The sequence below is a fragment of the Salvia splendens genome, chromosome 13 (genome assembly GCF_004379255.2).
Source record: "Salvia splendens isolate huo1 chromosome 13, SspV2, whole genome shotgun sequence".
Classification (NCBI taxonomy): domain Eukaryota; kingdom Viridiplantae; phylum Streptophyta; class Magnoliopsida; order Lamiales; family Lamiaceae; genus Salvia; species Salvia splendens.
The window spans coordinates 32,942,794-32,969,091 of record NC_056044.1 but is presented as its reverse complement, the minus strand read 5'-3'; the positions used below and the strand labels follow the sequence as shown (position 1 = coordinate 32,969,091).

Genomic DNA, 26,298 nt, shown 5'->3' with positions numbered 1-26,298 from the left:
ATAGCTAACCGTTGGGTTCTGTTTTGTGTAATTAGTTAACTTTATATGCCTCTGTTTTTATGAAGTGCTTAGCATTCTGATTGCATTTTTCTGTTGGGTTTGTGTTTTGTACAACCACTTAACTAAGTGTACTTGTATTTTTATAAAGTTTTAGAAGGCTGAGTACTTTTTGAATGAATGTCTTTACGAAATTGCTTATAATTAAGTTGTAGAACTTCTCTCTGAGTTTCTTCACTGTGGCTGGTGGATTGCATTCGTCAATGCGTACTATAATGGTTTATAAAGTTATTATTTCCTAACGCCTTCTCAAAATGAAGTATAATGGTTTAGATAAAACTGATTAATATTAGAGCTTCTAAATATAAATGTAATATAGGAATAATACGTTATAACTCATGTGGTCATAACATAAATTATAAATGATTTTGATAAAGTATTTGTAATATTATACCTTATGTGGTCGTAATATAAATGTAATATAGGAACAAATCCCAAAATTGACTCTTTGTGTGTAAACAACATATAGTCATCTCACCAATAATCAAGCTTGACTATTCCATGAAAAAAAGTCTTGTACACAATTATGTTTCCCATTAAATCATTTCGATGTTTTCCCAGAAGCCAAACTTTGCCGTGTTTCACAATTATGTTTTGCACATTGAAGTTGTTTTTTATTGTTGGAATATAGTATATTTTAATTTTGATTAATAGGGCATCTCCTAGTTTGCATATAAATAGGCAAATGAAGCAGAGTAGATAGATATAAACATCATTCATGAAAACAGCACACCTTTTTCTTGCATGTCTTTCTCTCCTAACCATGTGTCTATGTGTGTGTCCTTCAAGAGCAGCCACAAGTGAAGCAGAGGCTTTGATGAGATGGAAATCCAGCCTATCATCTTCTGCTTCTCTCGAGTCTTGGTCCGTCAACAACATCAGCAACCACTGCAGATGGATTGGCATTCGCTGCAACGACGAGGGATCTGTCTCTGGGATTAGTCTCCCCGGTTCAGGCCTTGCAGGGACATTGGATCTGTTCCATTTCACTGCATTGCTGAACCTCACCACTTTCAACCTCAGCGGGAATTATCTCAACGGCTCCGTACCAGCTGCTCTTGGCAACCTCACATGCCTCACTCTCTTGGACCTCTCCAACAATCCGTTTTCCAGCGCCATTCCACCAGAGATCGGCCGCTTGACAGAGCTTCGATACCTGAGCTTCTCCGAAAACCAAATGGTAGGAGAAATCCCATATCAGATTGGCAATCTGAAGAAGGTGCGCTTCTTGGATTTGGGCTCTAATTACTTTAAATCTCCTGACTGGTCTAGATTTCCCACTTTCCCTTTCCTCACTCACCTTAATCTTGGTTGGAATGAACTCACCTCAGAATTTCCACACTTCATAACCACATGTCTCAACCTTACTTTCCTTGATTTGTCTCTAAACAACTTCACAAGCCAAATTCCTGAATCATTGTTCACCAATTTGGTCAAACTTGAATATCTTGACCTCTCCAGTAATGCTTTTCAAGGCCCCCTGTCACCAAATATCACTAGCCTCACCAAGTTAAAGGATCTTCGCCTCGGCAACAACTTCTTCTCTGGCAACATTCCGCAAGAGCTCGGTCTGTGTAACAAGCTGACCGACTTAGATTTATCCCAGAATTCACTCTCGGGGCCATTGCCGCCATCCTTGTCAAATTTGGGCAATTTATCTTATTTGGGACTATATGACAATGAATTCAGTGGGGAACTTCCATCAGAAATAGGCTTGCTCACAAACCTCGAGCATCTGTATCTCTATAATAACTCGTTTTCAGGCACCATCCCACCAGAGATAGGAAACCTACAAAATTTGTGGGAGCTGGACCTTTCAACCAATAACTTTTCAGGTGAAATACCTCAAGTCATAAACCGATTTCACATGGAACTTGGAAAACAATGCTTTATATTCCTTGGCAATATTGGTTTCACATGCAATATACTTATTAATTTGAAACTTGGCATATCCTTGTTAATCTCTCTATAATTGCTCGTTTTCAGGCAGCATCCCACCAGAGATAGGAAACCTACAAAAAATGAGGTGGTTGTACCTTTCAACCAATATCTTTTCAGGTAAAATACCTCAAGTCGTAAACCGATTGAGTGGGAACATGTAAAACAATGCATTATATTCCATAGTGAATTTCTTATTCTTTTCAACGACGGTTTGAAACGATCATCATTTTGAATTAAATACTTTTTATAAAGAATGCAATGCATTACTCATAAATGTGCAATTAAAATGCTATTCATACATTTACATTTTAAATGTAAAGACTTTTGATTTATATCCTTATTTAACTTTAAAATATATTGTTTGAAGGTCCATTACCGTCCACCATTTGGAGTCTTACAAATCTGGTGGACTTAGTTCTCTCTTTCAACAAATTAAATGGTGAGTTCCCAACCTCCGTTTGCAACTTGACATCTCTTGAGTAATCTTGTTGGCCAAATACCAAATTTAATAACTACTCGAGTGCAAGATGTCATGCTAGTATGAAGTGACATTATATAAATATCTCAATATAAACCTAAAATACTATGTCATTTCTAGAATATTTTATTATAGTGATTCCCTACATGCCTGCTAGAACATGAATTTTGTTCCTCGGGATATTACCATAAGAGTAATGGCTATGTCTCAAACTTGTACCATCCACAATTGAGGATCTATACTTATGAGTTATTGATATATATGTCCCAACAAATTAAATGGTGCTTTTATCTACAATATGGAGTAGTAGTTTAGTTCACAACATGACGAGTCGGAAAACAATGCATTATATTCCATAGTGAATTTCTTTTTCTTTTTAATGACGGTTTGAAACGATCATCATTTTGAATTAAATACTTTTTATAAAGAATGCAATGCATTACTCATAAATGTGCAATTAAAATGCTATTCATACATTTACATTTTAAAAGTAAAGAATTTTGATTTATATCCTTATTTAACTATAAAATATATTGTTTGAAGGTCCATTACCATCCACCATTGGGAGTCTTACAAATCTGGAGTTCTTATATAAATATCTCAATATAAACCTAAAATACTATGTCATTTCTAGAATATTTTGTTATAGTGATTCCCTACATGCCTGCTAGAACATGAATTTTGTTATTACCATATGAGTAATGGCTATTTCTCAAACTTGTACCATCCACAATTGAGAATGTATACTTACGAGATATGGATATGTCTCAACAAATTATGGTGCTTTTATCTACAATATGGAGTATTAGTTTAGTTCATAACATGATATGCATGTAGTACAATTTTAGATGTAAAGAAATTTGATGTATATCCTTCTTATATTTCGAATAAGTGGTTTGAAGGTACAATACCATCCACCATTGGAAATCTTACAAATCTGCAGTCCTTAGTTCTCTCTTCCAACAAATTAAATGGTGAGCTCCCATCCTCCCTCTGCAACTAGACATTCATTAAATAATCTTGTTGCGCATTTTTATAACTCTCAGAATACATAGCATATTATGTCATTTTTATAATAGTTTTTGTTATAATGATTTCCTATATGCGAGCTAGGTATGAATAGTGAATTTCATTACTCTGGATATTAACATGAATAATATAGATATGTTAGAATGCGGATATTGAAAAGTTCATATATTAGGGTGAATGATGCTAACTTTATTGAAAAGTTCATATATTTTCGCCAACACTTTTATGTCTGGAAATGATGCTAACTTTATTTAAACGTTCTGATTTATGGGAGTTATTTCATGAAAGATTGGTCATCTTGACAACTGACTTTTTGATTTTATGTGGTCCCTCTACTGTAAAATGTTAATATCTAATGCGGATAACCGCCATATTGCCAATGAGTATTTTTCAATATAAATAAATTTAATTTATATCCTTCTTTTATCTTTCAAATAAATTGTTTGAAGGTCCAATTCCATCCACCATTGGGAATCTTATAGAATTGGAATCCTTGGATCTCTCTTCCAACAAATTAAACGGTGAGCTCCCAACTTCCATTTGCAATTTGTCATGTCTTGAATAATCTTGAGGGCTCATTCCACAACATTTACCAATAGTTCACAACATGATATGTATGTACAATATTAGATGTATAGAAATTTGATTTATATCCTTCTTATATTTCAAATAAATGGTTTGAAGGTACAATACCATCCTCCCTCTGCAAGTTGTCATGGCTTTATTATCTTCTTCTCTCAAATAATACTTTGGAAGGAAGACTGCCACCACAGTGCTTTGGGAACTTCAGCATTTTGACCATCTTTCATCTAAACCAAAATCAATTTAATGGCCTCATTCCATCTATCTTTTCTGAGAATTGTAGTCTCATTTCCATCAATTTGGGTAATAACAAATTCCACGGACGATTACCTAAATCCTTAGTCAATTGCCAAAGTCTAAGGGGTCTTGACATTGGAAATAATAGAATACAAGATGAATTTCCCTTTTGGATGGAACGCCTTCCCAAGCTTAAAGTGCTAGTGTTGAAGTCTAACAAGTTTGATGGCAACTTATCACTTCCTTCGCCTACCAAACTTCCATTTCCTATGTTACAAGTTCTAGATATATGTCATAATGCATTTGTAGGCTCTCTACCTGAAAGATATTTCAAGAATTTCAAAGCAATGATAGATGAAAAGCAAAGAGATGACAAAGAGAGTTCCTATGACATAGAAAAAGAAGAAGATGACAGGTATCAAGGTTTTGTGGATATGATAATCACCTTGAAAGGTCAAGATATGTTGTTGAATAGACTACTTGATACCTTCACAACAATTGATTTATCCTCCAATAGTTTCTCTGGGACTATTCCACCTTCCATAGGAAATCTTAAAATTCTCAAATACTTGAACCTATCCCACAATAGCATCACAGGACATATACCTTCATCTCTTGGAAACATGAGTCAACTTGAATCGATGGATTTGTCAACAAATAAACTGGATGGAGAAATTCCAGGTGAATTGACAAGGTTGACCTTTCTTGCGAAATTAAACCTTTCAATGAATAATCTTGTTGGGCAAATACCGCGATCTAACCAGTTTTCCACATTTGAGAATGATTCATATATAGGAAACATGGGATTGTGTGGACTTCCGTTGACAAGAAAATGCAAAGAGGAGGATGGGGAATCGATACAGCCTGCTGAAGAAGAAGATGATGAAAATGGATTTATAGATGGATTTGGTTGGGAAAGTGTTGTGATGGGATATGGAAGTGGATTCATAGTTGGGATTGGAATTGGTTATGTGATTATAAGAAGTGGAAGGCCAAGATGGTTAGTAGAATTCTTTTTCGGGGTTGGATATAAATATAAGACGAAGCAGAAACGCAACCGGGCTGCACCAACACGCAGGGGAACTTGATATATGGAAAGCCATAAAGAGAATTGTGTGATTTTTTAGTGTTTGATTTGGAACTATTGCTTGTGTTTTAGTCGTGTTTTCTATTTCTTTTTACCATTACTTCTAATATACTATTGCCAATGTTCTTTATTTGAAAAGCAAAATCTATAGTATAGGAAAATTGATGAGTAAAACTTTGGAAAATTTCAAATAAATAAACATTCCATTTTCAAATTTCAGAATACACCCACCCCCATTTCATTGTCAATTTTTTTGAAGGGTGAAGTTACATTTTGTAGTAATTTTTCAAAATTCAAACTATAAACTTGGTTTGCATCATAAATTGTACAAACAATGTTCTTTTACTAAACACCTTAATCGTTACCGAAAAAAGAGTACTCTGTATCTGTATTAATTTCCATTAATTTAGCATATTCAATCGAACTAATTGCAAACACCAACAAAAGAATACTCTGTATTAATTTCCCTTAATTTAGCTTATTCAGTCGAACTAATTGCAAACACCAAGCTTATTCACGCCACAGATATTCAATGAAAGGCTCATTGATAGAACTGAAGAAACCAAATAATTTCTCCAGGCCCAAAATAAAATTCAACTTTTTTTCACCAAATATTTTCTCCAGGCTCAAAATAAATTTCTATTTCCATGGTCGATATCTTTATTTGGACCCAACTACGGGTTTCTAACTTAAATACAACAATAATTAAACTGTTTTAAATATTGCTCAATGTTCACATTTAAGTCTAGATTCTGTTGAGTTTATTAAACTCAATTGCTTCAAGATTAAGAAAAATGATGAAGTTGCTGCATTACCACCTCATAATAGTGGTGAAAATTTTGTGATTTCTCATGGCTGAAAAGATGGTTACAAGTCAAGTCCTCTACGTCATATAGTGGAAGAATACTTAATTGTTCATGGTCAAAATAAAGCCACAATTCCAATATGTAATAGGCGTTGGAATATATGGTTAGTATGAGATGGCTTTCTAATTAAGCTAATCATGACACGTAGTGGAGATGTGTATACTAGGTAGCTACTTTATCCAACCTTGAATAACTATAAATAGGTGTAGTTGTAGATCATTATATTATCAATCAAATTGAGAGAGTTAGAAGAAAAGGGCTGTGGCTCATAGTTAGATAGAGAGAAAGAAATCGTGTAGTGCTGAAGCACTTTTGTGTATTTTGTGAGAAGCCTATTAATATTTATCCTTCATATTTCATCCTTGTTGAGTACTCCTATATTTTGTGTGTCAAATATCCAACATATTCACGGGATTACTCAATTTTATCACTTGTGTCATGGACTAATTAGTGTGTCAAATATTCAACATATTCACGGGATTACTCAATTTTATCACTTGTGTCATGGACTAATTAAATGATTGTTTGTTTATCTTTGAAAATCATAGTGAATTTCATATAATAAGATGGTAACCAAGACTTTAGGGGTATATAATTGAACTTTAACTTACTAGAGAATATATAATTAGTTAGATTGAGTTTACAAAATATAGAAGATACAATCATTCGAAATCAACAATTTCAATGGAAATAATGTCGGTGGCTGTTAAGGATCTTCCTCCTTAACGTCGAATTCCACACGTAATCAAGAAACAAGTACCGTTGTTGTCGAGCGCCCAAACGTTGGGTCGGCGACGTGAACGGCGAAGGGGGTTGGCTGGGCGCGAGTTTCACTCGTCGACAGCCTAATTGAGGGTTTCTTGATGCACAATTTATGTGAGCCAAATATTTGATTTCATATATTCATTGAATGAATAAAATAATAACAACCTATCCCTATTTATAATACTAGAATACTAGCTTAGGGAACAAGAAAACAATATATAAAAAGATACTATGAAATCAAAAATAACTAAATAAAAGATATGAAAGATATGGAAGATAGGTTTGGATTTGTTACTGCAGAGACTGTTGAAACCTTTACGACTATCGACTTATCTTCCAATGATTTTCAGGGAGTATTTGGGTTCCTATAGGAAGCCTTAATTCTCTCAACTATTTGAATTTGTCGCGGAATACTCTCACGGGACATATACCCTCGTCTCTTGGAAATGTAAGCGTGCTTGAAACGTTGGATTTGTCTTCAAACAAACTGGAGGGAGAAATTCCGAGTGAGCTGACATGGCTGACTTTTCTTTTGAAATTGAACCTTTCGATGAATAATCTAGTGGGGCCAGTGCCACAGTCTTTGCAGTTTTCCACATTTGAAAATGACTCGTATGCGGGGAATGTGGGATTGTGTGGATTTCCTTTGACGGAGAAATGTGAAAGGAATGAAGATGTACCTCTGATCCAGATAGAAGAAGTTGATGATTTGGGATTTGTAAATGAATTTGGGTGGCAAGCAATTACGTTGGGATATTTTTGTTCATGTTGCATTCCGAATTTTTAATAAATTTACGAAAATAAAATTCTAAAACTTCAAAATTAAGATCTTAATTTTATTGTTATTATAAATCTTTTTAAAAAGCGAACAATATTTGTTAAAATTTCAAAGAATCGTTTAGGAAAAAAATAAATTAAAAATCGTGTTGTAAATCTGCAAAAATCCCCACGCTCTAATGAGAACAAATATCTCACTGTTGTAATCTCAGCCCAATATTAAAACCCAAGATGGGTTTCACCAATGCAATTCTCGGCCCATTTACATACACATATTCTTTTTATCATACTTCTCTATATGAATTTCTATTATTAGTATTTAGGGTATTATTCTTCGCATACGATTCCCTAATATATTAGTCTTCCAAATAAATTAAAAATGTAATTCACAGATTGATGAGACTCAAACCAAAGACCTCTAGCCACTAGTTATAAATAAACGAGTACACGTAACATTTCATCATAGCATATATGTATACGAATAAATATCAAACTGACACTATGTATATAAACAACCAATAGTCAAATTAAATAAAAAAGAGAGGTTGAAAATAGTTAATTCCATAGAAAAAAATATGTGATGCAAATCCAAGTCGTCTTATGCTTAAATCAAAGTCCATTCTCTAACCTTCTTGTAAGGCATGCCTCTTGGACCCATTTATGTTTCCCTTTCAATCACTTCCTTTTTCCATCAAAGCTTTTACTCAAATAAATTATTATGTACTATATTGTTTTTTTTAAAAAAAAAAAGAAAATGACTTAATTTAGTTGGGACATCCCAAAAATGAGTACGACTCAACTTAGTTGGGACGGGGGAGTACCAAATTTGAATCTCATTGCTGATGAAATTATTATTCATGGATGTATTTTTAGGTGTAATTTATGCTTACATATCATTCTCAATTCCTACGTTAAATATAATTAGCATTAGATGCTGTGTTTAAAAATTAATTAATTCATTTCCAAAATTACGAAATTCATTTGAAACTTACATTCTAGTGACACAAACAGTGACTTGTTTGGAGTTTATTTGAGAAGCTTCTTTGATTTTTCATTAATGGGACCAGAAAATATGAGGCCTTATTTGATTTTGCTTCATCATGCATTTTCCATTAATGGGACAAAAAAATAGTTGGCTTTATTTGATTTAGCTTAATTATGCAGTAAACACCTTGTAAAAGTCTTTGTCGCTTTTGCCTCCAAATTCACTCATTTTTCAATTGGACTTGACTGGTTTGTCGCATATATCTTCTAGTCTTCGTTTTTTCAATTGGACAATTAACTGATGCAAGCGTTACAAAGAAAGACAGGAAAGTAGAGAAAGAGGGAAATCGTAGAAAGAGAAACAATGAAACCCATAATTTATGTTTCCCTTTCAATCACTTCATTTTTCCAAGAAAGGTTTTACTCAACAAAAATATTAGTACTATATTGCTTCTCACTTCAAGCACTTACCCTCTCTCTACCGACTCAAACAAAAAATATTATTCCTCACTTTATTTTAAAGCACTTAAGTTTGAATCCCATTGTTGTTGAAAGATATATTTGCATATCATACTCAATTCCAACGTTAAATATAATTAGCATTAGATGTTGTGTTTAAATTTATTTAATTCATTTCCAAATTACAGAAATTTATTTGAAACTTACATTCTAGTGACACAAACAATGACTTGCTATGAATTGATTAGAAGTTTATTTTTTATATTTTATATTTTTTTAATTCACAAGATTAGTAAATAGTCATAGACCCTTTTGCCTTTTCCAACATCAAAGTAGGCAGTTTTTTCTTCTTAGCCTCAATCACACTTCAAGTAAGTTAACATTGATTGGAAAAGCTTTTTAGTGGGGCCTGACTTGCAATATGACTCAAGTAATATTCACAGCTCAAAAGAGAAGGCGGCTTACATAACTTGGAACGGACCGGACGGGATATTATTTTAGTTTTGATCAACACTCATCGTCAGTTATAGGCGATAATAAGTTAGTCAAGGCTTTACTATTTTGTCTTTTCCCATGGATTATTTGTAGTATTGATTTATAAGTTGGTTGGAAAATTCTTTCGTCAATTAAAACCACAATTGCTACATTATCTTGAAATGAACTATTTCAAACAATTTCTACATTATTTGTGATCATAACTTAGTCGCGCTTCACTCTCTTCATTTGTCTTTCAAATTTGCAAGTTGGATTTCTGCTTAATTAAAAGTCCTTTCTTTTTCTGTCACTGCTCTTGGTCCCATTGCATGTAACTTATTTGACCAACTAAAAAACGTTATTATATGCCTTGTGAATAGTCTTTTTTATTTTATCTCCAAAATTTACTCATTTCACATTATTTTGAAAAATAATTGGACCACCACTCCAAGAAACTTACTTTGTGTTTACATTTATTTAGGCTTCCCAAATAACATGTTTGTTCTATCAAAAATTCTTGTTTTGTGTTTACGTCATTATGTCATTGTGTTTATTGTTAGAGTTAATTTATCTGTATCAAAGCTGACCAATTTTCTACTGCTTATCTACCCCATCAAACACCAAGCTTCCCTCTATTTTTTTCGTTTCTATTTTTACTCTTAACTTTTTGTTTCGGTTTTTACTTTATTGTTTGTGTAACATCAAACACCAAGCATCCCTCAATTTCCAGTGGGGCAACACAAGTTTGGAAATTTTACACTTTGTAGCTGACTTGACTTTGAAAAAATGTTATTAGAGAAGGTTTCAGACATATTTGTTGGAATATAGTATTTTAATTTTGAGTAAAAAGGCATCTCCTAGTTTGTATATAAATAGGCAATTGAAGCAGGGTAGATAGACAAAGAAAAAAACACAGCCATGAAAACAACATACCTTTTCCCTACATATCTTTCTCTCCTAACACTGTGTCTGTGTCTGTGTCCTTCAGGAGCAGCCACAGATGAAGCAGAGAGTTTGATAAGATGGAAATCCAGCCTATCATCTTCTGCTTCTCTTAAGTCTTGGTCCGTCAACAACATCAGCAACCACTGCAGATGGATTGGCATTCGCTGCAACGATGAGGGATTTGTCTCTAGGATTGATCTCCCCGTTGCAGGCCTTGCAGGGACATTGGACCTGTTCCATTTCACTGCATTGCTGAATCTCACCACTTTCAACCTCAATGGGAATTATCTCTACGGCTCCATACCAGCTGCTCTTGGCAACCTCACAAGCCTCACTCTCTTGGACCTCTCCACCAATTTGTTTTCTGGCGCCATTCCACCAGAGATCGGCCGCTTGACAGAGCTTCGATACTTGAGCTTCTCCAAGAACCATATGGTTGGAGAAATCCCATATCAGATTGGCAATCTGAGGAAGGTTTGCTTCTTGGATTTGGGGTCTAATTACTTTAAATCTCCTGACTGGTCTAGATTTCCCACTTTTCCTTTCCTAACTCACCTTAATCTTGGTTGGAATGAGATCAACTCTGAATTCCCACACTTCATAACCACATGTCTCAACCTTACTTTCCTTCATTTGTCTCTAAACACCTTCACAGGCCAAATTCCTGAAACTTTGTTCACCAAATTGGTCAAACTCGAATATCTTAACCTCACCAGCAATAGTTTTCAAGGCCCCCTGTCACCAAATATCACTAACCTCTCCAAGTTGAAGGATCTTCACCTCGGCAACAACTTTTTCTCTGGCAACATTCTTGATACAGTAAGCCTTATTCCAAGCCTGCAAAATCTAGAGCTGTACAATAATTCGTTTGTAGGAGAAATCCCTACTTCTATAGGCTTACTCACGAATCTCCGAACTCTAGACCTTAGACTGAACAGATTCAATTCCTCCATTCCCCGAGAGCTCGGCCTACTCACGAATCTCCAAAGTCTAGATCTTCGAAGGAACAGGTTCAATTCCTCCATTCCCCGAGAGCTCGGCCTGTGTAACAAGCTGACCTACTTAGATTTATCCCAGAATTCACTCTCGGGGCCATTGCCGCCATCCTTTTCAAATCTGGGCAATATATCTTATTTGATACTAACTGGTAATAGCCTGACTGGTGAAATATTGCCCCGTTTCTTCAAGAGTTGGAGAAAACTAATCGCACTAGAAATTCTAGACAATGAATTCAGTGGGGAACTTCCATCAGAAATAGGCTTGCTCACAAACCTCGATTATCTATTTCTCTCTTATAACTCGTTTTCAGGCAGCATCCCACCAGAGATAGGAAACCTACAAAAAATGAGGTGGCTGGACCTTTCAATCAATAATTTTTCAGGTGAAATACCTAGAGGCGTAAACCGATTGAATGGGAGTTGGAAAACAATGCATTGTATTCCATAGTGAATTTCTTTTTCTTTTTAATGACGGTTTGAAACGATCATGATTTTGAATTAAATACTTTTTATAAAGAATGCAATGCATTACTCATAAATGTGCTATTAAAATGCTATTCATACATTTACATTTTAAGAGTAGAGAATTTTGATTTATATCCTTATTTAACTTTAAAATATATTGTTCGAAGGTCCATTACCATCAACCATTGGGAGTCTTACAAATCTGGTGTACTTGCTTCTCTCTTCCAACAGATTAAATGGTGAGCTCTCATCTTCCATTTGCAACTTGACATCTCTTGAGTAATCTTGTTGGCCAAATACCAAATTTAATAACTACTCGAGTGCAAGATGTCATGCTAGTATGAAGTGACATTATATAAATATCTCAATATAAACCTAAAATACTATGTCATTTCTAGAATATTTTGTTATATTGATTCCCTACATGCCTGCTAGAACATGAATTTTGTTCCTCGGGATATTACCATATTAGTAATGGCTAATTCTCAAACTTGTACTATCCACAATTGAGAATCTATACTTGTGAGTTATGGATATATATGTCTCAACAAATTAAATGGTGCTTTTATCTACAATATGGAGTAGTAGTTTAGTTCACAACATAATATGCATGTAGTACAATTTTAGATGTAAAGAAATTTGATTTATATCCTTCTTATATTTCGAATAAATGGTTTGAAGGTCCAATACCATCCACCATTGGGAATCTTACAAATATGTGGACCTTAAATCTCTCTTTCAACAAATTAAATGGTAAGCTCCCTTCTCGTCTGCAACTAGACATTCATTAAATAATCTTGTTGCGCATTTTTATAACTTTCAGAATACATAGCATATTATGTCATTTTTATAATAGTTTTTGTTATAATGATTTCCTAGGATTACGATCAATACCGAACCACTCTTAAACCTTAAACGCCGAACAACATCATTATATGATAACATTGAGTTCATTATAATGAACTAATAACAAACATATAATGAACTAGATTTCTAAATTATGCATGATGATGTCATTGTTTTTAAATCTCAGAATTCCCTATAATGAACTACAAATAAAGTTGTAATGAACTCTGCATTATTATATAATGATGTGTTTGGCGTTCAGTGTTTAAAACTAGTTTGGTATATAATACAACCCTGATTTCCTATATGCAAGCTAGGCAGATTTCCTATATTGTTGTCCGTCTACATTTTTAAAAGTAAAGAAATTTGATTCATATCCTTCTTATATTTCGAATAAATGATTTGAAGGTCCAATACCATCCACCATTGGAAATCTTACAAATCTGCGGGCCTTAGGTCTCTCTTCCAACAAATTAAATGGTGAGCTCCCATTCTCGTCTGCAACTAGACATTCATTAAATAATCTTGTTGCGCATTTTTATAACTCTCAGAATACATAGCATATTATGTCATTTTTATAATAGTTTTTGTTATAATGATTTCCTATATGCGAGCTAGGTATGAGTAGTGAATTTCGTTACTCTGGATATTAACATGAATAATCTAGATATGTTCGAACACAAGACATTGAAAAGTTCATACATTAGGCACTTAACATGGTTAGTGGCAGAATTGGTATTGGCAGGTGCGTCATTAAAATACTTGTCACTATAAAACTTTAGTGACGGATTTATAAGTCACTAAAGTTACTAATCCACTTGATGACGGAAAACATAAATGGTAAGTTAGTATTAGTGAATAGTAATCCGTCACTTAATAGTGACTGAAGGTTTTCAGTCATTTTGTCTGTCACTAATTCTTGAGCTAACTGTCGCTGTCACTATTCCGTCACTAATTGGCGTTTATTTTGTAGTGATATGTCTCAAACTTGTACCATCCACAATTGAGAATACATACTTATGAGTTATGGCTATAGTATATGTCCCTACAAATCAAATGGTGCTTTTATCTATAATATGGAGTATTAGTTTAGTTCACAACATGATATGCATGTAGTACAATTTTAGATGTGAAGAAATTTGATTTATATCCTTCTTATATTTCAATAAATGGTTTGAAGGTACAATTCCATCCACCATTGGGAATCTTACAAATATGGAGGACTTATATCTCTCTTCCAACAAATTAAATGGTGAGCTCTCATCCTCCCTCTGCAAGCTGTCACATCTTCGATATTCCTTCTTGGAACAATTCTTTTTTGGGTAATGCATGTTAATGGAATTCCATTTTAATGAAGAAGTTTAGTTGTATTCCGACTCAGGGAGTGACGCACAACCCTTATGCGTCGTTATTAATGAACGACGCACAACCCTTATGCGTCTTTGGTTAATGACGCACAAGGGTTATGCGTCGTTCAAAGACGCATAAGAATTATGCGTCTTACCCTAATGACGCATAACCCTTATGCGTCACACTGGTAAGCATTCCCGCCTGTCACCCGGGTGATCCGGGTTCGATCCCCGGCAAAGGCGCATAATTTTTGGTAAGCATTGCCAAAAATAAATGTTTAGAATAACTCATTTTTATCAAATACTAATCACTTAAAAAATTGCGCCGTTGCCAGGGATCGAACCCGGGTCACCCGGGTGACAGGCGGAAATGCTTACCAGTGTGACGCATAAGGGTTATGCGTCACTAGGGTAAGACGCATAATTCTTATGCGTCTTTGAACGACGCATAACCCTTGTGCGTCATTAACCAAAGACGCATAAGGGTTGTGCGTCGTTCATTAATAACGACGCATAATTGTTGTGCGTCACTCCCTGAGTCGGAATACATCTAAACCCCTTCATTAAAATGGAATTCCATTACTAGACTAGAACAAAAGTAGAAAGAGCTCATATCTTCTTCTCTTGAATAATACTTTTGAAGGAAGAATATCACAGTGCTTTGGAAACTTAAGCAGATCATTGATCCTCTTTCACCTAAACATGAATCACCTTAGTGGCCTCATTCCATCTATCTTTTCTGAGAATTGTAGTCTCGTTTCCATCAATTTGGGTAATAACAAATTCCACGGACGATTACCTAAATCCTTAGTCAATTGCCAAAGTCTAAGGGGTCTCGACATTGGAAATAATAGAATACAAGATGAATTTCCCTTTTGGATGGAACGCCTTCCCAAGCTTAAAGTGCTAGTGTTGAAGTCTAACAAGTTTGATGGCAACTTATCACTTCCTTCGCCTACCAAACTTCCATTTCCTATGTTACAAGTTCTAGATATATCTCATAATGCATTTGTAGGCTCTCTCCCTGAAAGATATTTCAAGAATTTCATAGCAATGATAGAGGAAAAGCAAAGAGATGACACAGAGAGTTCTTATGACATAGAAAAAGAAGAAGATGACCAGTATCTAGCTTTTGTGGATATGATAATCACCTTGAAAGGTCAGGATCAGTTGTTGAATAGACTACTTGATACCTTCACAACAATTGATTTATCCTCAAATAGTTTCTCTGGGACTATTCCACCTTCCATAGGAAATCTTAAGATTCTCAAATACTTGAACCTATCCCACAATAGCCTCATAGGACATATACCTTCATCTCTTGGAAACATGAGCCAACTCGAATCGATGGATTTGTCAACAAACAAACTGGATGGAGAAATTCCAGGTGAATTGACAAGGTTGACATTTCTTGCGAAATTAAACCTTTCAATGAACAATCTTGTTGGGCAAATACCCCGATCTAACCAGTTCAACACATTTGAGAATGACTCATATATAGGAAACTTGGGATTGTGTGGTGTTCCATTGACGAGAAAATGCAAAGACGAGAATGGGAAATCGGTGCATCCTGGAGAAGAAGAAAGTGATGATGAATATGAATTCATAGATGGATTTGGTTGGCGAAGTGTTGTGATGGGATATGGAAGTGGATTCGTAGTTGGGATTGGAATTGGATACATGATTATAAGGAGTGGAAGGCCAAGATGGTTAGTGGAATTCTTTTTTGGGGTTGGTTATACATATAAGACGAAGAAGAGACACAGCGGAGCTGCACCAACACTCAGGGGAACATAGATTGGAAGACTAAAGGAGGATTTTGTGCTTTCCTTGTGTTTAATTTGGGACTCATTCATTGGTTGTTTCGAATTACTTTTTTTACGTTTTTGGATGTCATGAGAGCTTGTGTTTGAGTTGCGTTTCTACTCCTGTGGTTGTGCTCAATTTCAAATTTGGAGTTGTTGCAGTGTATAAAATTATGTTAAGAATTAAAGCTAATTTATGTTGTGTATTTTACAAACTAGTACTCCTCCCCATCCATCGAGGAGGACTCACTTTACTTTTTAGTTTGTCCATGATTCATTTTTAAAAATAAAGACCTTTTTTTATCTACTTTATTTCATCATTCTTATTTTATACTCTTCACCTAATTCACTAAATAAAACTACAAAAAATCCTGTGCCACCCAAAGAAGGGACTATCTTTCAATTGTCACATTAAGAATACACCCAACAAAAACTCCAACGTTCTACATAAAGTGAACATCACATCAAAATTTAAATTATTTTGTAAATTTTAAAAGTTCAAACTACAAAGTGTATTGCATAGCACAAGATGTGCTTGTTCAAATAGCTCAAGGGCGATAAGGGTGATGCAGTTATAGAATATAAGACTCGGACGTTAAGCAAGTTATATTTTAGGTTTTATCTATTTCCTAGTTAATATAATTAGTAGATGGAAAAATATTAAAAGTAATTGTTTTTCTTTCTACAAATTAGATTTTCCTATTTTACTTAGTTATTTTCCTTCTAGTTTTATTTTTCATAAGTTTATAAGTTTATGAGTATTTGAGAGCTCGATTCGTCGGGTTCGGAAACCTGTGGCGGGTATTTGAGTACTCAAAAAACATATTGTGTGAGATACCGATTGTTTCCTTTAGACTATTTTTGAGTTTGGGGTATCCATGAGTACCGAAAGTCCTAATTTTGATTAATTTCATTTAGGCTGGGAAGTGAATGTTCATCTTTCATAATTAACCGTATACATAATTGATTTTTTTATCATCATCATCAGAATAAATAATCGGATATTTGCTACTCTTTTAGGTAAATAAAGGACTATAAATGTAACATAAGTGATCCTCCATATATAAGACTCTTCTCAATTTATTTGTACGCCTTTTCTTATGAGTATGGAAAACAACTGGCTTAATTAATTAATGATTTAAAGGCTTCATTTTTGACCTTAAAAGACAGACTTTGAATATTATTTTTACATTGGGATTTTTATACTCTAAATTTCTCAATTCTTTGAGTTCAGTCTTTTTCTCCATACGTTCTGCATCATTTGGTATCACCATCCAGGTTGATTATCAGTGGCTGAATGTAGAAATGGCGGCAGACGTGGCGATGCTTGTGGTAGCGGTCGTGGTTGGGGACGTGGAGATCTCCCAAACAAAGAGGTTGCACGACAACGTGATCTGCACGACATCGAGATTGATGATCTAAAACAACAGGTTTGAGACCTCCAGCGCGACATCGAGATCGATGATCTGCGACAACAGGTTTGAGACCTCCAGCGACGGGAGAAGCGGCGGCAGAAATCCAACCCGATGAGGTCTAATGCGTCGGTACGTCGTTCGATGGACCATCGAAGAATAGTGATAGCATAATATTTTCGATGCCGATGTATAATACGTCTGTATATGACGAGGATATATTCTATGAGCTCCCCGAACAACTAAACAATAGTAACACCAATATATTGTTGATGCCGGTTTATGATCAGCCTGTATACGATGAGGATATATTGCCGATGCCGGTAGATGATAAGCTTGTATACGACGAGGATATCATGTCGATGCTAGTGTATGATACGCCCGTATGCGACGAGGATATATTCAATGAGTTCCCGGGAATGATGAGCAAATTCCCGCCTTCTTCCGTAAAATTTGTTGGATATTTGACACACAAAATATAGGAGCACTCAACAAGGATAAAATATGGAGGATAAGTATTAATAAGCTTCTCACAAAAAGGATTACAAAAAACACTCAAACTATAAGTGCTACAACACTACAAATCTTTCTTTCTTCCTAACTTGAGCTACGGCTCTTCCTCTAATTCTAACTCACAATTCTAATTTTTGATTAATATTACAATTACTAACTACACACCTATTTATAGATGTTAAAGTCGGTTATCTAGCCGACATAGTACATCTAGTAAATTCTAGTTGGCTCCATAATTAATTTAATAATCCCAATTGCATGCCAACTTGTAATCTTCTCGAGAACTCCAGGCCATTCATCATATTTAATTGCCCATCAACTTGAATTTATCCTTTCTTGATTTCTCATCAATGTTCACCAAGCTTCCAATACTTTAATAAACTTAATATTTCTTAATTATGAAGTAATTGAGTTTAATAATTCAACATCCTCCCTTAAACTCAATTCTTCAAGGTCTTCATTCCAAGCATAACCTTCAATCTTCTAAAAACATCATGTTTTAATGGCTTCGTAAATATATCTGCAGCTTGGTCTTGTGACTTGCAATAAACCAACTCCACATCATTTTGGTTCACATGCTCCCGAATAAAGTGATAACGAGTATCAATATGCTTACTTCTTTCGTGGAACACTGGATTCTTTGCAAGTGCTATTGCAGACTTATTATCAACATATATCTCCGTCAGGCCTTGTTGTGCGAATCCCAGAAAAGTTAATAAATTTTTCAACCAAATGCAATGGCACACCGTTGAACTTGCTGCAACATACTCGGCTTCACATGTTGAGAGTGTCACTATCGCTTGCTTCTTTGACGACCAAGTAAAGACAGCACCTCCAATATAAAAACAGTAGCCGGTAGTGCTCTTTCTTTCATCCAAGTCTTTCCCCAATCGCTATCCGAATAACCAACGAGCTTAACTTCTTGATTAGAGGGATAAAGTATACCTTCATTCAGCGTACCTTTAATATAGCGCAAAATCCTCTTGGCCGCATTCAAATGAGACTGTGACGGCGTTTCCATGTATCTGCTGATTAATCCAACTCCATAGAAAATATCAGGCCTAGTGCACGTTAGATATCGTAGACTTCCAACGAGGCTTTTGAAGTAAGTTGGATCCACCTCTGCTTCACCATCATGCTTCCTTAATTCTTGATCGATCGCCACAGGAGTGTTAACAGGATTGCAGGACACCATTTTGAATTTCTCCAAGATTTGTTTTGCAAAAGAGCTTTGAGAAATAAATATCCCATCTTCATTTTGCACTACCTCAATTCCCAGAAAATGTGCCATCAAACCAATGTCCGTCATCTCGAACTCCTTGATCATGCTCTTCTTGAATTTATGAAACATTGCTTCACAATTTCCAGTAAAGATTAGATCATCAACATATAGGCAAACAAATAACATGTTACCTGCAACATCTTTCTTCAAGTATAGAGCATGTTCGAAAGGGCACTTCACAAAGTTATTCTTCATAAAATACTCATTAATTCTGGAATTCCATGCGCGTGGAGCTTGCTTGAGCCCGTACAAAGCTTTCTTCAATCTGCAAACTTTATCTTCAGCTCCTCGTTTCACATAACCTTCAGGTTGCTCCATGTAAATTTCTTCTTCAAGAAAACCATTTAGAAAAGCCGACTTCACATCGAGCTGATAGATCTTCCAATTGTGTTGGGCGGCCAGTGAGATAAATAATCTGATCGTCTCAAGACGAGCAACATGAGCAAAGACTTCACTATAATCAATTCCGGCCTTCTGCTTGTATCCTTTCGCCACTAACCTCGCTTTGTACCTTTGCACTTCACCATTGGCATTTTTCTTTGTTTTGAACACCCATTTCACACCAATTGCTTTTCGGCCTTCTGGCAGTGTTGTCAACGACCAAGTATCATTTTTCTCGATCGCATTGATTTCTTCATCCATTGCAATTTTCCATTTCCTGTCTTGCGCAGCATCTGCATAAGCAATAGGATCAACATCCATATAAAAACAAATAAGATTCACATTTTCTTCTCCAACTCCATCAATTTCTTCAGTAGCTTCATATATATCATTCAGATTGCGCATTCTTCTTGGCCTTCCGACTGGACCTTGAGATGATATTGGTGAATCTGGTTCTTCAACTTCATGTGTATCTTCTTGCTGATCAGGTACAATTTCTGACGAGCTTGCAGCTTTCTTATCCTCCCAGATCCATGTTTGATCTTCTTCAAACACCACATCGCGGCTTATGATCACCTTCTTTGTGAGTGGGTTATACAATTTGTAACCCATTACTCGATCTCCATATCCCACGAAGATACACTTTTCGCCTTTATCATCAAGCTTGATTCTTCGAGCTTCAGGAATTTTGGCATAAGCAATGCAGCCAAAAACTCTCAGGTGCGCAACACTGGGCTTGAACGAGCTCCATGCTTCTTCGGGCGTCATGTTGCGAACACTTTTGGTGGGACACCGGTTCAGAAGATATACTGCTGTTGCGATAGCTTCAGCCCAGAATTCTCGGGGTAAGTCCTTCCCTTTAATCATACTCCTCGCCATATCAAGAATTGTTCGGTTCTTCCTTTCAACAACGCCATTCAGTTGAGGAGTATATGCAGGTGTAAGCTGGTGAACGATTCCATGATCCTTGCAAAACTTTTCGAATAGATCGGATGTGAACTCGCCTCCTTGGTCGGATCTGAGAACTTTAATATAGTGCCCACTCTGCCTTTCAACTAGAATTTTGAACTCCTTGAAAATATCAAATACCTCAGATTTCCTTTTCAAGAAATACACCCAAGTCTTTCTGGAATAATCATCAATGAAAGTTAGAAAATACTGATTACCTCCAGTAGAAATAGGCTTTAGGGGACCACAAACGTCTGTATGAATGATCTCCAACGGACGTGATGCTCTCCATCTCATTTCTTTTGAGAAACTTGGCCTGTGATGTTTTCCCAGCATGCATCCTTCACAAACTTCTTCAGGATGATCAATATGCGGCAAGCCTTTCACCATATTCTTTGAAGACAGAAGCTTCAAACCACCAAAATTCAGATGTCCAAGACGCAAATGCCATAACCACGATTCATCTTTAACAATAGCATTCAAGCACTTCAACATATCATGTTTTATGTTCAATGCAAATAATCTATTTTTGGACATCTTCACACAGGCAACCAAACTACCTCGAGCATCATTGATAGACAGATAAGAATTCTTGATATTAACATCAAATCCTTTCTCCAGCAATTGACCAAGACTCAAAATATTGCTCTTCATGGCAGGCACATAATAGACGTCATATATAAAACCATGATTTCCATTCTTCAACTTAATCAAGATATTACATTTTCCTTGCACCGCTACTTTGGAGGAATCTCCAAAAGTAACATCCCCATAAGATGTCTCTTTCAGCTCCACGAAGAGTTCCTTGTTCCCGCACATGTGGTTACTAGCTCCAGTATCCAAGTACCACGTGCTGCACTGATCACCCTCAAGTCCTTTATGAGTAAAAAGAGAGGTTGAAATTACCTGCTCATTATTGTCTCCACCATCGGCATAATGGACTTGTTGGTTGGACCTAGTATTTCCGGCTGTTGGACATTCATAGCTGTAATGCCCGAATTTGTGACAAGTATAGCATTCCACATTTGCTTTATCAAACCTTGGTTGATTATAGGTTTGAGAATAACCGTCTCTGTATTGCCCTCTTCCTCGTCCTCGTTGTCCATAAAAATTTCGACCTCTGCCTCGATAGGTGGAATTTTGACGTCCTCCCTCGTTTTGATAATTTCGGCCTCGTCCTCCTTGATTTTGGTAATTCTGGTTGCGTCCTCCTCGGCCACGATAGCCTCGACCTCTGTTGTATCCGCCACGTGATGTCCCAGGCTCAAACTTCTTGCCTTCTTGTATTGACATCTTCGCTTGTAGCATCTGCTCAAGTGACGGAGTGGTCTTTTTCTTCATGCGTTGCTCGTGGACTTCCAAGCTGCTCTGTAACTGGTCGATTGACATAGTGTTGAGATCTTTTGATTCTTCGATAGCCGCAACGACGTGCTCAAATTTTGACGTCAAGGAACGAAGAATTTTCTCAATGACACGAACATCTTCGACTATCTCTCCTTGCCTTTTCATTTGATTCACAATAACTAATGTTCTTGTGAAATAGTCTGAAATGCTCTCCGTTTCAGACATGGCCAAACTTTCGAACTCACCACGTAGGATCTGCAGTCGAACTCGTATCACCTTATCAACGCCGGTGAAAGAATTCTTCAGAATCTCCCAGGCTTGTTTTGACGTGGTGGCTGCACTTACTTTCTCGAACGTGGTTTCATCAATACCTTGGTAGATATTGAACAACGCCTTCTTGTCTCGTTTCCTTGCGTCTCTGAGGGCGTTCTTCTGGTTGTTCGTCAGGGCATCTTCGGCTTCTTGGGAGGCAGGTTCGGTGTAGCCGTCATGAATAATATCCCACAACTCTTGTGATTGCAACAAGACTCGCATTTGAATACTCCAATTCCCATAATTGTGTTTCTCTAATTTGGGAATCTGAGGTTGAACCATGTTCAACGTTGCCGCCATAGGTAGGATCGAGTGGCTCTGATACCAGATTTGTTGGATATTTGACACACAAAATATAGGAGCACTCAACAAGGATAAAATATGGAGGATAAGTATTAATAAGCTTCTCACAAAAAGGATTACAAAAAACACTCAAACTAAAAGTGCTACAGCACTACAAATCTTTCTTTCTTCCTAACTTGAGCTACAGCTCTTCCTCTAATTCTAACTCACAATTCTAATTTTTTATTAATATTACAATTACTAACTACACACCTATTTATAGATGTTAAAGTCGGTTATCTAGCCGACATAGTACATCTAGTAAATTCTAGTTGCTCCATAATTAATTTAATAATCCCAATTGCATGCCAACTTGTAATCTTCTCGAGAACTCCAGGCCATTCATCATATTTAATTGCCCATCAACTTGAATTTATCCTTTCTTGATTTCTCTACAATGTTCACCAAGCTTCCAATACTTTAATAAACTTAATTATAAAGTAATTGAGTTTAATAATTCAACAAAATTTGACGACGCTGCCGAAGACGATGGCATGGACATTGATGACGATGAGGAGCACGACGAGGCTGAAGGGGGAAACCGCCTCCTGGGATTCATGTTTGGGAATGGTTTTTTCCGTGATGGACTCGGGCAGCAATGCTTGCTAGGGTTTTCGGAAAAGATGCTGGGGTATCGGTCTTGGATCCTAATCTTAGAAAACTTGCTATTGATATTATGGTGGGTGCTTACTGTAATGCCAAACACAAGGCTATACTTTTGGATTATGATGGCACGTTAATGCCTCAATACTTGATTGTCAAGACTCCAAGTGCTGAGATACTATCTCTTTTGGTGAGCGGAAGAGGTAGAGAGAGCTTAAGCCAGTGGTTTCATCTTTGAAAGAAGGATGGCATGATGATTGATGTCTGGAGAAATTTTGATTAGATTAAGATGTTATTTCAGTAAAGCAGACTCAAGGACGGATTCGAGACGAGTCTTTTTCAAGAAGGGGAATATGATGCGGTTATAGAATATAAGACTTGGAGGTTAAGCAATTTATATTTTAGGTTTTATTTATTTCCTAGTTAATATAATTAGTAGATGGAAAAATATTAAAAATAATTGTTTTTCCTTCTACAGATTAGGTTTTCCTATTTTGCTGATTTTACTTTTAGTTATTTTCTTTCTAGTTTTATTTTCTATAAGTTTAGGATTTTCCAATACCTATATAAAGGCTTCATTGATGACCTTAAAAGACTGACTTTTAATATTATTTTTACATTGAGTTTTTATACTCTGAAGTTCCCAGTTCTATGAGTTCCTTTTATCAGTTCATCATTTTCTATACGTTTTTACATCAAAGGGTATTATAATTGAATGAAGACAATTCTCATGAATGCATGCGTTGGACTAACTTTTATTCATCATATTTTATTCCCTGAGTCACACAAATTTTTTCACGTTTTGACTCATCACGGGTTTTAAAAATTTAATGGAAAGTGTGTTGAAAAGGTTAGTATAACGTGAATCTTACTTTTATATAGTACTATTAGTTTTATAACAAATGTGTGAGAATGAGTTAATGGTATGTGTGATCCGTTACCAAACTAAAAAACTTAAATATGACAAATTTTGTGATATGGAAGAAATTGAATATAAGTGACAAAATTTATAGGACGGATCATGGAGTATGTAATGAAATTTATTCTGAAATTCACTAATAAAGTAGTGATTGAATAGTAAGGCAAATTGCCAAAAAAAATTTACGGAGTTCGGACAAATTCTAGCAAGTTCCGCAATTTTGAAAATCAACCAAAATAATTTGAAGTTTGAATTTGTTCACAATTATTTTATAGTAAAAATTATAATCACCTATACCGGTAGTATATTGTTCATATTTTTCAACCAAACAATGTCGTGTGCTTTATGAATAGACAACATTGTTTAATTTATTGACGGTAACATCAACATAACATTTTCCAGCTATGGCATAAGATACAATTTTACAAAAACGTTCATTTGTTGGATAGTTGAGAACAAATCCAAATTTATGCATTGTTATTGTTCTTCCCTTATCAACATTTTGCAAGTCCAATCTCTTAATTTTTGTAATTCTTTGTTTATGTTGCATTCCGAATTTTTAATGAATTTACGAAAATAAAATTTTAAAACTACAAAATTAAGATCTTAATTTTATTATTATAAATATATTTAAAAATCGAAAAATATTTCTTAAAATTTCAAAGAATCGTTTAGGGAAAAAATAAATTAAAAATCGTGTTGTTAATCTGCAAAAATCCGCACGCTCTAATGAGGCCAAAGGCGCAAGAACAAATATCTCACTGTTGTAATCTCAGCCCAATATTCAAACCCAAGATGGGTTTCACCAATGCAATTATCAGCCCATTTACATACATATATTCTTTTTTTATTATACTTCTCTATATGAATTTCTATTATTAGTATTTATGGTATTATTCTTCACATACGATTCCCTAATACATTAGTCTTCCAAATAAATTAAAAATGTAATTCACAGATTGATGAGACTCAAACCAAAGACCTCTAGCCACTAGTTATAAATAAACGAGTACACGTAACATTTCATCATAGCATATATGTATACGAATAAATATCAAACTGACACTATGTATATAAACAACCAATAGTCAAATTAAATAAAAAGAGAGAGGTTGAAAATAGTTAATTCCATAGAAAAAAATATGTGATGCAAATCCAAGTCATCTTATGCTTAAATCAAAGTCCATTCTCGAACCGTCTTGTAAGGCATGTCTCTTGGACACATTTATGTTTCCCTTTCAATCACTTCCTTTTTCCATCAAAGCTTTTACTCCAATAAATTATTATGTACTATATTGTTTTTTTGCCAAAAAAAAATGACTTAACTGAGTTGGGATATCCCAGAAATGAATACGACTCAACTTAGTTGGGACGGAGAGTACCAAATTTGAATCCCATTGCTGATGAAATTATTATTCATGGATGTATTTTTAGGTGTAATTTATGCTTACATATAATTCTCAATTCCCACGTTAAATATAATTATCATTAGATATTTTGTTTAAATTTAATTAATTCATTTCCAAAATTACGAAATATAATTATTCATTCAACCGAGGTTGAATGAATAAAATGATAACACCCTATCCCTATTTATAATACTAGAATACTAGCTTAGGGAACAAGAAACAAATATAAGAAAAGATATGCAAATCCCTAATATATCTAAACTAATTAATACTAATCGAAATACTCGTATCACACTGCTCTTGGTTTTATATGCCTTGTGATTAGTCTTTTTTATTTTATCTCCAAAATTTACTCATTTCACATTATTTTGAAAAATAATTGGACCACCACTCCAAGAAACTTACTTTGTGTTTACATTTATTTAGGCTTCCCAAATAAAGGACTCCAGATATGAAAGATTTCCGATGTTGGATGGAATTGGACCTTCAAACAATTTATTTGAAAGATAAAAGAAGTATATAAATCAAATTTATTCATACCGTAAATACACATGCATGGAATTTTACTCATCGTAACAATATGTTTGTTATCTGCATTAGACATTACCCCTCCGTCTGCAATTAGGAGGCCCATATCCAATTTGGCCGGTCCATTTTTAGAAGTCTCGATTCATATCCAATTAGGAGGC

At 35.2% G+C, this 26,298-nt stretch overlaps 1 protein-coding gene across 5 annotated transcripts in view; it reads left to right on the top strand.

Moving 5' to 3' along the window:
• Positions 1-773: 773 nt before the first annotated feature.
• LOC121761751 (receptor-like protein 52) overlaps positions 774-26,298 on the top strand; it is a 43,530-nt gene continuing 18,005 nt past the window's right edge. The window contains exons 1-6 of one of the 5 annotated variants that reach the window (XM_042157399.1): positions 774-1,892; positions 2,044-2,115; positions 2,366-2,437; positions 3,379-3,450; positions 12,826-12,897; positions 13,399-13,470. In XM_042157399.1, coding sequence (XP_042013333.1) covers positions 776-1,892; positions 2,044-2,115; positions 2,366-2,437; positions 3,379-3,450; positions 12,826-12,897; positions 13,399-13,470 — 1,477 coding nt within the window. In that variant the 5' untranslated portion in view covers positions 774-775. Of the gene's footprint in view, positions 1,893-2,043; positions 2,116-2,365; positions 2,438-3,378; positions 3,451-3,954; positions 4,027-4,189; positions 5,626-10,620; positions 12,063-12,311; positions 12,384-12,825; positions 12,898-13,398; positions 13,471-14,170; positions 14,243-14,982; positions 16,351-26,298 lie in introns of those variants that run through there. The other 4 variants (XM_042157400.1, XM_042157398.1, XM_042157402.1 and 1 more) reach the window with 4 other exon arrangements.